At 37.0% G+C, this 17,689-nt stretch overlaps 1 protein-coding gene across 2 annotated transcripts in view; it reads right to left on the bottom strand.

The window, feature by feature from the left end:
* The window catches only part of RDX (radixin), a 47,837-nt gene that overhangs the window by 15,239 nt on the left and 14,909 nt on the right, over nt 1-17,689 (bottom strand). For both annotated transcript variants that reach the window (XM_057399704.1, XM_057399705.1), the window contains 9 exons: nt 16,434-16,517; nt 11,831-11,926; nt 9,389-9,663; nt 6,379-6,462; nt 5,778-5,924; nt 3,147-3,243; nt 2,305-2,468; nt 1,541-1,671; nt 569-729 (listed from right to left, as the gene is read on the bottom strand). In XM_057399704.1, the coding sequence (XP_057255687.1) occupies nt 569-729; nt 1,541-1,671; nt 2,305-2,468; nt 3,147-3,243; nt 5,778-5,924; nt 6,379-6,462; nt 9,389-9,663; nt 11,831-11,926; nt 16,434-16,517 (1,239 nt within the window). The remainder of the gene's footprint in view (nt 1-568; nt 730-1,540; nt 1,672-2,304; nt 2,469-3,146; nt 3,244-5,777; nt 5,925-6,378; nt 6,463-9,388; nt 9,664-11,830; nt 11,927-16,433; nt 16,518-17,689) is intronic.

Here is a 17,689-nt window from a genome sequence, read left to right as displayed (position 1 = left end):
TCATTTCTTCTACTATTTTCATGCCTTTCTCAGGTATTACATGCAAATCTTAAATTTGAGGTAGTCTGGCACAGAGTATCAGAAGATACTGTAAATGCTGGAAACAGAAGGGGAGTGGGGGTGGGGTAAGAAACAAGGAAAAAAAAAAAAACAAACCCAAACCACAGTGTCACCATTTCCCCACAACCACCATGAAGCTTCGAGACAGACCTGTGTCAGAGAACAAGCTTCCCAAGGGACTGTAGATGGAAGCTACTGTTGCTCTCAGCTGGGCAAGCCTGACACAATTTGAAAGAGAATGTAGTGAGAATTGTCAGTGTGAAATGTCTACTTCATCATTTGATTTCCTATAGCTCCAGAGTTGTTGAATTTTTTTCTTGCAACTACTGGTAAAACTAATATAGTTTTCTAAAAACCTTCCCATAACAATCTGTGCTGTTATTTCACATACTTTTATCTGTGTTTACACATACTTGTCAATTTGACAAAATGGATATAACCAAGAATAAGGGCTAAATTTTCAAGCACCTTTTTCAATTTGTTTCAAAATAGGGTTAAAGCTTCTTACTAGCTGCTCCTGGTTCTTCATTTGATCAGCTGCCTGCTTGGCTAGTGCAGCTTTAGCTTCTTCAGCTACTCGACGTTCTTTTTCCAGGCGCTCTGCCTCCTCTTTTGCACGCTTTCGTTCTTGATCCAGTTCTAGAGCTCTCCTAGTCTGTTCCTCTAGCTCTGCCAAAAGGAAAGTTTGCAGACAGGGTATCACTTCGCAGCTCTTCCTCACACATAACACAGGTAACAGCTGTAACATGCTCAAAATCAAGTAACCTAAAAAGCTGTCAAAGCTTTACAAGGCTGTCTCAAGCCAAGAAGAGCTGTTGTTGAGCATGTTACCTGAAGGTCTGCACCGTATCTCATTTTTTCCCCTCTAAGACACAATCTGGATATACTTCATTTCACCTGATAGTTCTGACAGCCCAGTATTTAAGAAAATTATCACCTTACTAATAAAATTTAACAGCCAAATGCATGTATATATACATGTACATATGCATTCAAACTTCTGCAATTGGTAAGAGTACATTTATTTACTAATATATGACAAGATTCAAATTAAAAATTCTCAAATCTTACAAGAGAATAGGAAAAGGAAGGAGCACATAACTTCCAAATGAAAGGCTAAACTCAACACTCAAATACCTAAACTCAAGTACTTACGAAGTACTAAAAATTGTTCTCTCCCATTTCCCTGCTCCCTCCAACTCCAGGTTTTCAGCATGGTAAGCATTTCATAATTCTGAGTTGAACTGTACACATTAGCTTCCTTTTTACTAAAGAAAATTGAAACTTTTGCTGTATTAGGAATGGGGTTTATATTACAAATATACACATACCTGCAACACACCAAACCTTAACACTGCAGAAGAATATCTCAAGTTAAATGAAAACCCTATACATACCAAGAGAACTGTGGAACTAAACTATCCAACTGAACTAAACATTGTCAACAGATATAAGAAATCCAGGACCAGTAAGAGCTCACCTTTCTGAGCTTTCATTGTTTGTTCCTCAATTTGTCTTAAGCGTTCCATCAATTCTTCCTTTTCACGCTCTATTCTTTCCTTTTCCTTTTCTGCTATCTCCCTTTTCTTCTTCTCATTTTCTAATTGTGCCCTGAAAAATTAATAAAAGTTGGGGGAATTTTTTTAACCTCAAACAGATTAAATTCTACTCTAAGGATGCTAGTAGCCCATTTTTCAGTTTACTTGGCTACCAGAGGAGCATGTAATTTTAAATGTTTAAAATTCAGTTTACAATACAAGAACCACCAAGTTGCTGTTTCAAAACATTGTCCAGAAAAACAGTTTATGAACAGAACTGCTTGGTTATGGTTCAACCAGTTAAATCCACAATTATACCTGTATTTTAGACATGATCTTTCATCTGAGCTATAAATGGCAACGGTATTTTTAAATATACAAAAGGTAAGCCATGACATTCTTCACTGAACTTGCTTTAAAGGTCCACCTGTAGAGTATAAAGGACCCTAAGAATTAAGCAACAGAGAGTTAAGCCTGTTTCACAAAAACATAATGAGAAACAACTTTACAGCTACTATTACAATGCTGAAAGCTTAAAAAAGATACGGTTTTCAATTTAGACAGGTGAGCCATGACAGTCCACAAATCTGCTTATACATTACAGAAAAAAGGAGCTCTCTTTTCTAGAATACTAAGATGCCTGTTATTCTATGACTTCTTAAAAGGGTAGAAGAATTTTTTTGTTTTGTGTAAGTTTGTTAATTACCTTTCCAATTGTTTCTGATGTTTCTCCTCTCTAGCTTGGGCCTTCATCTGTTGCACTTCAATTGTATCAGGTTTCCTTCTCCTCATGTACAATTCATGATTTCCCATACACAGTGCCAAAATTCGTTTGTTAATTCTGAGACGAGGTGCATAAAATACAAAATCCTAGCAAAAAAATAATTGCAACATATCCATTAGTGTGAAAATACAGTTGTGACAAGGCTGAAGGCATTACTACATGCTTGCATTTGTTAAATTTAAACTAACAAGTATTTTGACATTCAACCTCTGAGTAATCCAGCACCACAATCTATAAATCTAGCTACTGTCAGGAACTTGCAAGGCAAATTAAAAATTACACCTGATTCTTCCATGTAGAGGTTACCTAGTTTACACCATTATTTTATTTTTTTTTTACATAAAACTTCTAAACCACTTGAGACTATTCCCTACTTTGTTTCTGAAGAGCTGTGACCTAGGAAGTCTCACGAAATGTGGTGCTGTAATAGAAGACTAGGAAAGAAACACAGGGGTGGGGGGGTTGGGGGAGTGGGGTGTGGAATTTAGCATCTTAAACTATGGCTTTTCAACACATCAAAGTATTAGTTTATTAGTTGACTTAAACTGAAAAAGAAGAAAGAAAAAAGTCTTAAGGGTATCAACCAGAATGAAAAAACAAACCAACCACATTTCAAAAAACAAAATTTCCTTTTGATTACCGATTACTCTACTAATAAGAATAATAAATGCCAAAGTATTTATTCCTGCTGTAACACTAGAGCAAGTCCCTGCAGCCTTACAGCTCTTCATTTACAAAGTTATACTATTCTACACACTACTTACGGGGGCCTTTTTGTCAATTGGCTTTATGACAAATTTTTTGTCGTTAAAAGAGATGTTTCTTATTTCACTCCAAGGAAAACCGATCTTGGGTGTTAGCCTTCAAAGAAAAAAGAAATTCTCATTAGAAGCACCAAATATGTGCATTTTATTTATGTCCACTAAGTCTTAACTATTTCTATTTCCACTATCACACTCAGTGACAGTTACAAAACATAACAGTTCAAGAATATTTTGGTAGACTTTTTTTTTTTTTTACACATTATTTCATCAAATGAATAAATTACATAATGAACAAATTACACTGCACTGTAACAGAAGGAACTTCATTTTGTGACTTATTCTACTACCATTAAATAGATGCTAAACATCACAATCCTGTACTGATACAAGCTATTGACAATTTTCTGTGAAAAGAATATTTAAATTTAAGAGAAGTCTGACATTTCAAAGACTGAAATTAAATTAACCTTCAGCACTACCGTACTTCAGCTTAACTCAGTTGAAAGACACATGTTCAAACATTTCTGAGTTCAGGATTAATTTATTCCCCTTGCATCTTAAGTAAAATAAATTCAGTTCAGGAACCATTACAGTATATACAACTGCATAACCATAAATATTTTTCTCCATGAGCACAGAAAGTTTTTCCGATTCATACTATCTTAATTACAAGCATTAGAAAATGTTTCAGTATTTGATTGTTAACTACTGGAATACCAAAAATTGGTTGATCATTCAATATGATCAGAATGTTTCCTGAGAATTTCATTCTTTCAGGAGTTACATTGCCATCTAATGGCAATTATGGCTTACAGAATTTTGTTACAGAGTATGGAGAGCATGAAGTTTCAGTTCAGTTGACAGCTGTTATCTGGTGTTTGACACATTTAACTTCAAATCACCATGAAAGGGCTGCTGACAGCAGATATTACAAGTGGTTGGAAAGAAACAAAAGATTAAGTCTGTTGTTCTGTTCATTTTCTTCAAATTTTGTACATTTTAGCTTTACCCCTCTTCAAGTAGGACAGAATATTTGATCTCTTTCTCAGGACAGAAGATTCATTTATTTTCTTTGATATCTAAAACATTTCACTTTTAGATACCAAAGCTTTTCATGCTCCAACAGCTATAACAAACCCTGGTCACTGCTCTTAGAAAATGTTTTTCATCAGATATTTTGCTCAGCTTCTGAGTGTCCTTTTCATCCCAACTGAAGAGGAAGTCATGAAAGAGTGAAACAGAAAGAAACCATATATAGATGGTCTAACTATCATACATCCATATTAAGCAATGTACATTTGTTCCCACAGAACTGCTTTTCCTTTCATAGAATCATAGAATAGTTAGGGTTGGAAAGGACCTTAAGATCATCTAGTTCCAACCCCCCTGCCATGGGCAGGGACACCTCGCACTAAACCATGACACCCAAGGCCTCGTCCAACCTGGCTTTGAACGCCGCCAGGGATGGAGCATTCACAACTTTCCTGGGCAACCCATTCCAGTGCCTCACCACCCTAACAATAAAGAACTTTCTCCTTATATCCAATCTAAACTTCCCTTGTTTAAGTTTTAACTCATTACCCCTTGTCCTATCTCTACAGTCCCTAATGAAAAGTCCCTTCACAGCATCCCTATAGGCCCCCTTCAGATATGGGAAGGCTGCTATGAGGTCTCCACGCAGCCTTCTCTTCTCCAGGCTGAACAGCCCCGACTTTCTCAGCCTATCTTCATATGGGAGGTGCTCCAGTGCCCTGATCATCTTCATGGCCCTTCTCTGGACTTGTTCCAACAGTTCCATGTCCTTTTTATGTTGAGGACACCAGAACTGCACACAATACTCCAGGTGAGGTCTCACAAGAGCAGAGTAGAGGGGCAGGATCACCTCCTTTGACCTGCTGGTCATGCTCCTTTTGATGCAGCCCAGGATACGGTTGGCTTTCTGGACTGCAAGTGCACACTGCCTGATCACGTTCAGTTTCTCACCAACTTCACATGATCAGGGGACTGGAGCACCTCTCGTATGAAGACAGGCTGAGAAAGTTGGGCTGTTCAGCCTGGAGAAGAGAAGGCTGCAGGGAGACCTCACAGCAGCCTTCCAGTATCTGAAGGGGGCTTATAAGGATGCTGGGGAGGGACTCTTCATTAGGGACTGTAGTGATAGGACAAGGGGTAACAGGTTCAAACTTAAAACGGGGGAAGTTTAAATTGAATATACGGAAGAAGTTGTTTACTGTGAGGGTGGTGAGGCACTGGAATGGGTTGCCCAGGGAAGTTGCGAATGCTCCATCCCTGGCAGTGTTCAAGGCCAGGTTGGACAGAACCTTGGGTGACACGGTTTACTGTGAGGTGTCCCTGCCCATGGCAGGGGGGTTGGAACTAGATGAACTTAAGGTCCTTTCCAACCCTAACTATTCTATGATTCACTTCTCTTCACTCTCCCTTCACTTGCATCCCTAGTTAATCTTTAAAATTCAAGTATTATGGCACTTAACATCTATCTCTCTTTTTCTATCTTTCACATAAATTAGAAGGTCTTTGAGAACCTGTTTGCTAGATGTTACTGAATACACAATAGTGTTTTTTGTATAATCTCAGAGAGGAAAGAAATGCAAAATGAGTACAGCCACTTACTTATCATCATGCTCATAAATATTCAGACCCAAAGCATCAACTCCTAGCCACAGTTCAGTTCCTTTTTTATTCTTTATTTCGAAATAGTTGACTCCATACATTTCCAAGTCTTGTGCTATCTTAAGGTATTCCATCATAGAATCTTCCCTGATGAAAGACGGGGAAAAAAGACAAATCAGAAGTACAGTGTAAGAATAAGGGAACTGCAGAATAACTAATTCGTGTAAAATTTAGTTATGAATTAAATCTCTTTGAAATTCATATGTATGTTGGCACAGTTATTTGTAGAGTTCAGGAACCCAATACCTGATCATCACACTCTGCCTTTTCACCCCTGAGCTAAGGAAACACTAAATATATTTTAGAGGCAGGCAACTGTGGCAAAGCCAGGTGACAATCTTACCAGAAATCCTGTGGGTAAACCAGTAACCTAACTGGAAACTCAAACCTTTGTGAAGCTTTCATGGAAGCTTCTGGTAACTGCCTACCCTGGTCAGAATGAAAGAAAGCCATTTCCAAACAAATATACCACCTCCCAGAATACATCCTAATAATAACAAAAAAACCCTTCGAAGTCTTGGACCACTTTTTACATAATTACCTTAACATTCCCCTGTGCTCTTCATGCCAGTTCTGTATTCTTTCTTCCCACTGTTCTTTTGTCAGTTTGTGCTGTTCTAACACGCTGTGAATAGAAGATGTTGCTATTAAATGACACTGATAACCAATTTGACCTCTTAAAGCTGTACAAAGAAGTCTGGTTACCCAGTGTAACATATGCTTTAATCAAATAAATGTAAACATTACTTCCTGTACTCTGCTCAACTCTAACCCAAACAGACACAGAAACTTTGCATTTCAACAAATAAACTCCTAACATAGTATGAAATCACTTCTTTTTTCATAACATTCTGTACTCTTTGTAATGTACAAATTACACCATGGCACATCTTAACTTTCAGTAAAGTCATAAGATGTAGACCTATAAAATCCCCATATGACAGTGCTGCAAATTAATCCCTAGGTATGCAGATACACAGAAGCTTTCATTCTGCTGTCGTCTGAAAAGAGGAAGTAGTAATTAAGACAAGTTAGCAGACTAGTTTGTTGGGGAATGTAAAAATAGAGACAAGATAACCTTACTAAGGAAGTCAGAACAGTTGTTTCCCTTCTGTTTACTCAGGAAAGCAAGAACTTACTACTTTTCCTTATATTTTTAAGCAAAGTACAATAAGGAACAGACTGAGTAATGTAGAAGATATGAATGCAGTGTTTCTTTTGGTCTAGTGAAGTGCATTTTTCACTGGTAGCCATATGACAGTTTGAAAAATAAAGCCCTGCTCCCAAGCTCCTTTCACAGAATGGATGAGTTTGGAAGTGACCTCTGAAGGTTATCTTGTCCACTCCTCTGCTCAAGCAGGGTCACCTACAGCTAGTTGCCCAGGACCATGTTTAGAGACAGCTTTTGACTGTCTCCAAGGAGGGGGACTACCCAAGCTTGCCAGGCAACCTGTGACCTCATGGTGACTTGGGTTTTCCAAAATGAGTTAAATTTTCTACTTCTACAGAAATTCTTTGCATTTTCCTCTTTTTGAATTGAATTTGAGTTGAAAGACATGAGGCAATAGGCACAAGTGAAATACACTTGAACAAAATTCTTCACTTCTTTGCTGCAGGGATGGTCAAATGCTAGAACAGGTTGCCCAGAGGTTGCAGAGTGTCTATCCAAGTAAATAATCAAAACCCAACTGGAAAAGGCCTGAGAAACCTGTTGTAATTAGAGTAGAATATTTCAGGTGGAAGGGACCTACAAAGGTTATCTAGTCCAACTGCCTGACCACTTCAGGGCTGACCAAATGTTAAAAGTATTTTATTAAGGGCACTGTCAAATGGCTTCTAAACACTGAATATCTTGGGGCATCAGGTGACTCTCCTGTGAACAGGGCGACTGGACAAAATGATCTTTAGAGCTCCCCTTCCAACCTCAAATGATTCTGTGTTTCTATGATATACTCAAAGCTGACAATGTCTTTGGTGATAGCCATCTCATTACTTGGTCCCCTTCCTTCTCTCTTAAAATACTACTGATGAAATGTATACAAAGACTACTGCAACAGAATAACTCAAAGACTAGATGCCTTGTGGCTACTACCTAGTTCACCCTTTTAAGCCAAGAAATATTCAGTACTTTTGACAGGTGAACACTAAGACTCGGTAAATTAACATGAACTGCAAATCTTTTGTCACCTTTATCAGTAAAATTTTGCAAAGCTAAAGCCTACTTTGGGAAACAAGTAGGCATTTCTGACATTATATTGTATATCATTCTGAAGTGTTATTATGAAGTACTTAGTTTTTGTATTCATTTTAACACAATTATTCCTGTTTTGCCTCCTGTCATCAGCAAATTTGTCAGAAAACTGTGTGCTCACCCACAGCATATTGGCATATGACTAGTTGAAAGCATATGCTGGAAAGTCATCTGAACATTTATCTACTGAAAAAAATACCCCAAGTATTTGAATTTGTGTCATGCACAAGCACTCCAGTGTTCACAGGCTGTCATCACAACTGAGCAAAAACCAAGACTTGTGAACTCACATATATTCAGTAATGGCAGTTTTACTGATTCTGCATCTCCCCATCTTCCTAACAAAGGGTATTTTTCCAGGTAAAAGGAGTATAGACTTCAGAGTCTCAAGGAGGAAGTAAACAGCCAAAACCAAGCTCTTAGCCAGGATTTTTAAAAACCTGAAGCATTTCTTTCAATACTACACCACAGTCTTTTGAAATGCGTTTTTGCTATGAATTTCCCAAGTTTAGTTACACCAACAATCAAATCTCCACTTTTAGTTTTCAAACTAAAGACAAAACATATGACTTTTAAAGAAACCTTAAATTATTCCATGTTTCTCATTTCTTTGAAGATGCACTTATGTTAACATATTTAGTTAGCACACATCTGTCCATGATACATCTCTATGGATTTATCTACACTAACAAAATTGCCTAACTTTGTACATTTGTGTTGCAATGCATCTTTTGGTGCCAAAATACGCCAGGAGCAGAGTTTCAATTGCGTAAAGAAACAAAACGATCATCTTGGTGCTTACTTTTCCTAACCAATTAGATGAGTCTACACTCAATGACAACAACTGAGTTCCTAAATTTTCTGTCCAGGATAGCATTTTTCTGCAATATATTCTACAATACACTTTACAATTATTTTCCATGAAATTATTATAATTTAAGTGTACAAAACCATCAAAAACTGAAGAAAATCAAATACACTAACACAGAAATCATGAAGATGAGTTTAGCAGAAGCAAGCCGCTAGAAACGTTGTATCATTTTGGACTACTCTGGAAATTTGTTCAACTAAATCTGTGCAGATGTTTGTGGACGAGCCAGGAAACAGCTCTCAAGGAACCTATGGTTGTGATGCTTTATTATTTAGAGTCTAAATTAGGACCTCTAAATTTTACTAGCAAAACACACACTCTTATGAAAGCTACCATTAAATACACATTATCACCCAGTATTTTAATTATAAAAAATGTGCTGTAATCAAGTTTAAATGCAGCAGATGATGCAAAACTAGTCTCACTCACCGCTGAGGGAGAAGTCTGTCATTGGATAGGTAGCCTAGTTTATGTATCTCCTTACTGTAATCTCCATACTTGGACTGGACAGCATAGGAAGCCAGAAGAACTGCAGTTTCTGGTGGGCAATATATTTCATCATTTAAGATTGCTTCTTTGACTTGCAGGAAGAAAAGTCTCTGAGTTATTTCCTGAATTAATTCTTCAGATACATCCTCTGGAAAAAACTTGGCCCTGAACTTAAACTGCAAAGGATTTTCTTTCCTTACATCTTGCTGTGTTACCTGAGGGAGAAGAATAAAGAAAAAAATAAAAAGAGTGCTAAATGGTGTATTAAATATAATTAGCTCAGCAGTAATGAACTCTAGCTCCTCTACACAGAAAGCCAGTACTTCCTGACAAGGCCACCGTGGAACTCACTAAAGGTTCACATGGCACTCAATCATGTACACTGACTTGGATAAAACAGACTATTTTGAAATACTACTCAAAGACTGTTTAAGAGGTTTTTTGTAGGCTTGTGTGAATTGGTACTTATCACAATAAAGATCTGGAAAAAAAGTTGTAATACATACTAAAAAAATCAAAACTACACCCAAGAATGCATTGCAGGAAGTAACAAATCAGCGTCTAACAAGGTTTCTTTAGCAAGAACTACATCACATTTCTTCAGTGAAGTATAAAGTTGGATTCTTTTAAAAACCTTTGAACTACTGAAGTAAATATACATGCTTTGCTCTTGTGCAAAAAAACATAACTGCATTAATCACATTATTTTTCTAGGATGGATAAGCCTTATGATTTTTGTGAAGAAATCAGATGTGGTCATCTTAAGTGTCTACTTCAAATTTCAATGAAAATTCATTCTTACGTAGAAATTTCCATTTCATTTGGGCTCAGCACTGATTATGATTAAAGCAAAACCACTCAAAATTAAACTAATTTTAACATCAAGTAATACAGTGATTGTTAAAAGGTACATTCAAAGTAAATCTCAAACATCCCAATTCCTCAAGCACTTTATTACACATTTAATTTTATGTAGACCAATAGTCCCTCTGGAACTTCGTCAGCATGCATGAAATGATGCATCTCTTTGGTTGACTCACAGAAAGTTTCAAAAACTGTAAATATAATGCAACCATTTAATCATGTACATAAGGCAGCGTTAAGTACTATACTCAACACTTCAGCTGTCAATTTTTAATGTTTTTCTCACTTTTCATTATTGTCCATCTGACTTATATACAGTGCTTCAATTTAATCTCGCCAGTAAACAATTAGTTGTGCTCTTGACGTAATAAAACCTTATTTGCACATCTATTCTGTGATTTATCAGCTCTTTCCTGTATTTACCATACACATTTAAATAGTAGCTTGCAAGTTAGAGCCAGTTTATGATGATGCATTTAAGAATCAAACGCTACAAGCTTTTTTTAAAAAAGATAACTGCCTTATCAAAATTAAAAGAATTAGCACTCCCTTGCCGCTCCAGAACAGCACCAGCAACTTCACTTGCTGAAGACCTTCACTGAGTTTTGCAAATGATGCACCAAATCCTGTAATCTCCAATCACTGGAGGCAAGCCATCAGGGCTAACAAATTATTTGTAGCACTACATTTATTGCTTATGAAACAAGACATATATGAAATTCTAGGAGACAGCTTTAGTGGTTAGCAGGTTTAACTTGTTGGATTTACCACAGAGGAAAAGGAAAGATTATTATTAAATGCAGACAGTGGGACTTGCTCCTGAACTACCCTACTAATTTACCTCCGAATACTGAAGATAAAATAAGGCATTCTTGATTTGGATGAATTAAAAAAAAAATCTCTGTATGCTAAACAGTGCCATTAATAACCTGACAGCCAATATTAAAATAAAACCTGACCATTCAAACTCATAAATAGAATTTAAAGTAAAATGACCTGGGTCCCAATAGCTGGGAAATACAAAGCACGCAGTGCTACTGGGGACAAACAAAACAAAAATTGTCCTACAATCTACCTAGTAGAGATACATAAACAGCAGGTTAGGAGTCTGTTATTAGTGCCTTGTTTGAAGATCTATAGCTGTATACACACAAATTCTTGAAGCTCAAATACTTCACATATGCCCCCCCATACACACACATAACTGTGACATATTTATTCTCATTATTTTTTGCTAGATGAAAACAGGATAATTATACGAATGTAAGTTTTCCTAATGAATGCATCACCATGGTACTGGAAATGGTATCCTACTCAAATTAAATGTTGATGCAGCTTTGCAGGTTTTTTTTTAGAACCAACCAAAATTAACACTGCATTTTGTCATTTAAAACAAATGAAAGCAACTTCTCAACTAAATTTGAAGCCAGCTATAGCTCACCTACAATAATAAAGCAGAAAGCCTTAAAAAAGTATATTTCAAATGGTACACTTGCCTAAAAACTAGGAAATTGTTACCTTTTTATTTAGCTTCAGCCAAGTTGAGTAGCCTTTGCTGTCCACATACTGTAGCCCAAAAAACCAGACTTCACGAAGACCAACAGTTTTTACCACCTAAAGATAAATGATCCATTATCATCAGTAAATGCCACAACAGGGTATTTTTTAAATGGTAATTAACCTACAGAAACCATCTCAAACTGAAATGTAATCAAGCTTTACAAAAACAAAAAACAGTCGTAGCAAAACATCAGGTATAGGGAAGCATTCATCTCAGAGTTTTAAATAAGCTCAAGCACCATGTTGCGAAACTACCAATTGGAGTGTGCAGCTTACTGCATGTATCAAAAGCGGCTCCCGAGGAATATGAGGTAGTAAACAGGACTCTGAAAGTATGTCTGGAACTTAAACAGGCAAAGTTTAGATTGGATGTAAGGAGGAAGTTCTTTACTGTAAGGGTGGTGAGGCACTGGAATGGGTTGCCCAGGGAAGTTGTGAATGCTCCATCCCTGGCAGTGTTCAGGGCTGGGTTGGACAGAGCCTTGGGTGGCAGGGTTTAGTGGGAGGTGTCCCTGCCCATGGCAGGGGGGTTGGAACTAGATGATCTTAAGGTCCTTTCCAACCCTAACTATTCTATGATTCTATGATTCTAAGTGACCTGCAGACATGTAAGTCCACTTCAAGAGAAGACAACTGGTGAAACTATAATAAAAAATAATACTTGTGGACAAGTATGAGGTAATAAAACAATGAATAACTTCCTTCAAATATTCTGAGCTCTTCAAAGAGTTAATTATAAAAAGGGTAAGAACAATCTAGCTGACAAACCATACATGGATTTCCTATTAAGATTTCTAATCAGGTCTCTCACCAAAGGCAAAAGAAACAAAACTGTCCTTCAATAGAGGGAAGGTCTTTTTATGGATTTGCTAGTTAAAGAGAAATAAAAAACAAACAGTTTTCACAACAGACTTGTGTAATGACAAGGGAAGCCCCAGCCCCCACCCCAACTTCACATGTGATCTGCAAAAAAGGATGAAACTGATGTAACAAAATCTGCCATAAAAAAAACTTCCTTAAAGATCTGGACCTGTGAATGAACAATAAAGGAAGATGAACCTCAGTAAGAGATGATATTTAATAAAACCAAAATACTGTATGTAACAGGCAATAATTTTAATTACGTGACCAAAGTTCTCATTGAAAAGGGAAAAATCACACAGCTGCTATATTACTACACACATCTGTGGTATTCTCAGACCTTTAATACATATATGTACTGGTTATATCATCTTAAAAATGGATGCTGCAGCACTGGGAAGGTTTCAGAAATGTTGAAAAGAATGACCCGTGACCTGGACATTTTTGGCATTAGCTAAGATGAGAACTAAGGCTACTGACAGAAAAGGGAGGAAAGGAAAAATATGATATAGGTTTATAAAGCTGGCATGGCATGTAGAAGGAAAATGGAGAATGATTATTAATTATTTCTGACAACATAAGAATCAAGAGAATCAAAGGAAATCATTAGATAGCAGGTGCAAAGCAAAGCAAAAGAAGCACTTTTATTACACAGTATAATGAATCTGTGGAATTATCTTACAAGTTTTTTGTATAGTAAAAGTCCACATAGATTCAATAAGCAACTAATCAGAGATATCCAGCAAGTTTATTAGATGACTAAACTCAGGTTCCAAAAGGTCCAGTATGGCAGTACTTATGTATGTTCTCAGGTTGGGCCATTCTGGCAAGCTGGTTTACTGACGGCTGTTTTATGGAAGCATTCAGATGTATGTGAAGTAAACAGAATTTTACACAAAGCTCCTCCATTTTAAAGTAGTACTATTGGGTTGCAAGATTAGGATTTTGAAAATTAGAAATTGTCACAAGATAGTTGTGCAAACTTACTTCTGATGCCTTGCATACCTGTATTATTACTTAACAATCATTCATGTGTGCACCTTTTTTCCTCCTCTCTCCTTTCACCTTCAAGCTCCAGAGCACAGAATGGACAATTTTCATGGATGCAACCTGATTCCTTTAGTAAGCACAGTTATTTTGCCTAGAATTCCTACACCACTGACTTTAGAACATAAGAAATACTAGCAACATTAACTTGTTCTTAGCATGGTTCTGAGTAACATTAAACTTGGTGTCCTGACACAGAAATTTCAGACCTGCTGCTGCTTTTGGCACAGATCTCCTGCATGATGTTGATCAAACTATTTATGGCTTTATCAGATGACTGAGAATACTCTTTGCTTTGCAGCTGTCCAAGTTGATCCTTAGTACCTGATCAGCCGTCTGAGCTGCAAAAGACGGCAGTAAGAACTGCACATGCTCAACAGCTCTGCCCATAAGGCATAAGGAGACAAGTGTTTATGCTCACAAAAGAATATTCTGCTCTCACCTGCTGACTACGGCCCTTCATATGGGATGCACACTGCATGTTTTTTAAACACAGGCAAGTTGTCTACTGCAATGCATAGTTACACACATTTGTGAACCAACCCTAAAAAACAGCTTACACATTAGCCTGCTTTACTTCAGGCTCCACAAATAAGAAAAGAGCATCATCTACCACTGTGCCGCAGCTCAAAGGAAAGAGAAAAACATTTCTGGAACTTTGTACCAAGATAATATAAGCATTTAGGCACAGCAGTAACGTGATATGAAAAATAAGTACAGAATGAGAAACTTAGGAGTTTGATTCTGCCTCAAAAGATGCATTAAGCAGCTTCAGGAAAGCCTTCATCACAACTGTAAAAGATTTACACAACCATCACATCCTTCAACTTGTCTATTAATAGGCAATAAAAACTTCTTGGAGAAGAAAAGCAACCAGAGCAATAGACGTGTTTTGGCAAATCAAAACATACACATAAAGACAACCCAGCAAGAATTTCATTGAGTCAGCTTCCGAAAGTTCTTAAAAGAGGCTTCTGAGATACCTGGGAAGGACAGTGGGGTATAGCTTGAAATAAGGGAGACAACCCTCCCATCCTTTCTGAATGGCAACTATAGTAAGCCAGAGGTACTGATGCTCAGTATTAACACCTTACTGAAAACAACAAAACAATCCCCACCATTACCACTAGTGTGTGGAAACATATCCACCACAGGGCTCTTCCTCTTCTAGGAAAGTTCTAGATGCTAAACTAGTTGACTAAAGGAGAGAATCCCTCTTGCCTATTCTGACCACTGTCAGGACAGACAAAAGGATTAACAATAAATGTGTTAAGACACCTTTTAAAATACAAGCAACTTTTTTTTAATGTGTTTGTGCAATAAATAAGAACTTTACTGATTTTCGCAATGGAAAAGATAAAGCCAGAGACATCAAATGCTGTTAGTAGATGAAGATGATGAAAACACATACACAATAGGAAACAAATCAACAACTCCAGAAAACACCAGTTAAAAGCTGAAAAGAACCACTGACTGAGGACAAGTTGTTTAACAAAAATGTAGAGGAGCACTAGACAACAGCTAAATTCATGGAGGTCATTTTCCGCAATCAGTAATTAACAAGTCTATGCAGAAATGGTGGACATGACAGTAAACCCTGAAGACCAGCCCTCTCAGTAACAGTGTGATTTGATTCTCTTTCTATGAACAAACAACATAACTTTTGTCTGAAAATTTCATGCTGGTTTTGCAACACAGTTCAGCTGTTGGTGTTACTCTGTGGAACTATGAATTTAAGATTAGGTTGAAAACACTTCTCTCCTCTCACAAAACTCTGCAGGTTGATTTTCCTTGAGTTAACAATTTTTCAATTTAAACTTCTAGAAGTTGATTGTAAGAGTTGGTCAGATGTCAAACACCCCACAATGAACTGAGGAAGAAAGCTGAAGAGAGAATGAAAAAGAATTCGGAGCTGGATCTTTGTTTCCCATTTGTGAATGCCCCAATTTGGCTGAACCCGATTACCTGGGCACAAGACATTACACAGCAGAATGTCACCCCACCCAACACAGCATGTCAGAAGATGGCAAAGGTTGGTAAAAGACAAGTAACAGCCTGAGGCTTATGTGCCATGGAATACTGTACTTTTTATTTGATGGTGGTGTTGGTTAGACAAAAAGCAGGACAGCCCTTTTCTTCAGGAGGTCTTTGTAAAGAGTCACGAAGTCTGAAGACACAGTGCTACTGATGTTACAGAAAGGGGTGGGAGGTAGAAGTGTTAAGAGTCAGTCATTTCAAACAAAAACTGCAAATGAACTTTCATTCACCTAAAAAACACACTACCAAAGGAGAATGTGTAGTTCTAATGAGTCTGCAACCCATAAGAACATTAAAGCCATAATTTTCGCTATTCCACTTAGCTTTTTCTCCCCCACCTTTTTTTTTTAACTTAAATTTCAAACTGGATCATAGGACAACATTACTTCTCAAATATCTGGGAAGTGAAAAAGTACCTAGAGCTTCCATTCGGGAAAAAAAAAAAAGGGTAACTTTCCTTAATGAAGTTTTATTGTTACATTCATTATTAAATAGTGAAGGCAATATAAATTACTTTTTACATGAAAACACTTCTGCTTTCTCAAACTATGCCTTAATTCCCTCAATAGTTTTATGCGCTTGTACACATACATACACAGAGACATAAATGAGTTACCTGATCAAAGAGCTGCTTGCCTGTTGTACTGGGCTGGATGGCAAATTCCAGCTCTGCATCCATTGTGGTTACTCTGACATTGATCTACAAAAAATAAAAAAATATTTAAAATCATACTATAACAGTATCATGCTTCTACATAGTGTGATTAGCCTGTAAGAAATAACGTATGGTAAGTAAATTCAACAATTTTAATGGCCTTACATCCACACAGAACACAGCAGATATAAAAATGAAAAATTTGAATTAAAAAAAAAAATTCTCATCTTTTATTTAGTATTAAAGCATACTCAGGATAATATTTAACACTAGGTTTGAAGGTCAAAGCAGGGAACAAAGTTCAAAATCAGTTTAATGGGATAGCTGACTTGACTACTTAGCACTCAGAGAACACTGGGACATTCAGGTACTGGGCACTATCTTTCAGTGGGCTTCATGTAAAAGTTCCTAGTCATATACATACCATTTTAAGGTCTTTATATATAAAAAGACAAGCAGCCTCCTGCCCTGCCTTTTCTAAAATAAAGAGGTTCAGCAATCTTCAAGTATACAGAACCAGAGCTTTCACACCTCAGGACAGACTACTAAACAGGTTTTTCATCAGTGGAAGAGGAACTATAGAAACTAGCTGCCCTTAATACCGATCCCTTTCAATACTTTACTACAAGACTGAAAAATCACATCTATACAATAAACTCCTTCCTTTTCCTAGGAAAAGAGAGGACTATTTTCTAGATGACTCTTGACAATCCTTGCTTTTATTTGTTCTAAAACAAGCAGTTATATATTCTAGGAGAAACTGGAAGCCTATCTTACTTGAAGTACAACAGTCTGTTCCGATTTCTCTTCAACTGTTACACAGAGAAGCGAGAATTCTCATTAAACAAAACAAAGCATTAAATGCACGGTTCTGTCTTCCCACTGTTAGAAGTGAGAAGTGGCTTATTGTTCCTACTGCCAAGGTATCACATTTTATTTATCTTTAGTGAATAGGAATACAAAGTGTTAAAGTTCAAATCTACTTTGCTATAAATGCAAAACCCAGAAACAGGAAACTAAAGGCACACAGATATACCTTAATTTCTTTCTCTCTACTATAAAATATGGAGCAGGAATAAATTAGGACTTGTATGACAGGTTCCTACACTACTTGATCTATGCCTGTGTAAACTATTTCCACTAACTATTTTCCATAATTTTGCCACCAGGTGGAATACTTTGAGAAGTGAGAGCCTGCAAAAGTCTCTGCAAGAAAA

The sequence above is a fragment of the Pezoporus wallicus genome, unplaced genomic scaffold (genome assembly GCF_028554395.1).
Source record: "Pezoporus wallicus isolate ANWC-B61680 ecotype Strahan unplaced genomic scaffold, APGP_CSIRO_Pwel_v1 scaffold_6446, whole genome shotgun sequence".
NCBI classification, from domain to species: Eukaryota; Metazoa; Chordata; class Aves; order Psittaciformes; family Psittacidae; genus Pezoporus; species Pezoporus wallicus.
This window is presented reverse-complemented; position numbering and strand designations above follow the sequence as displayed.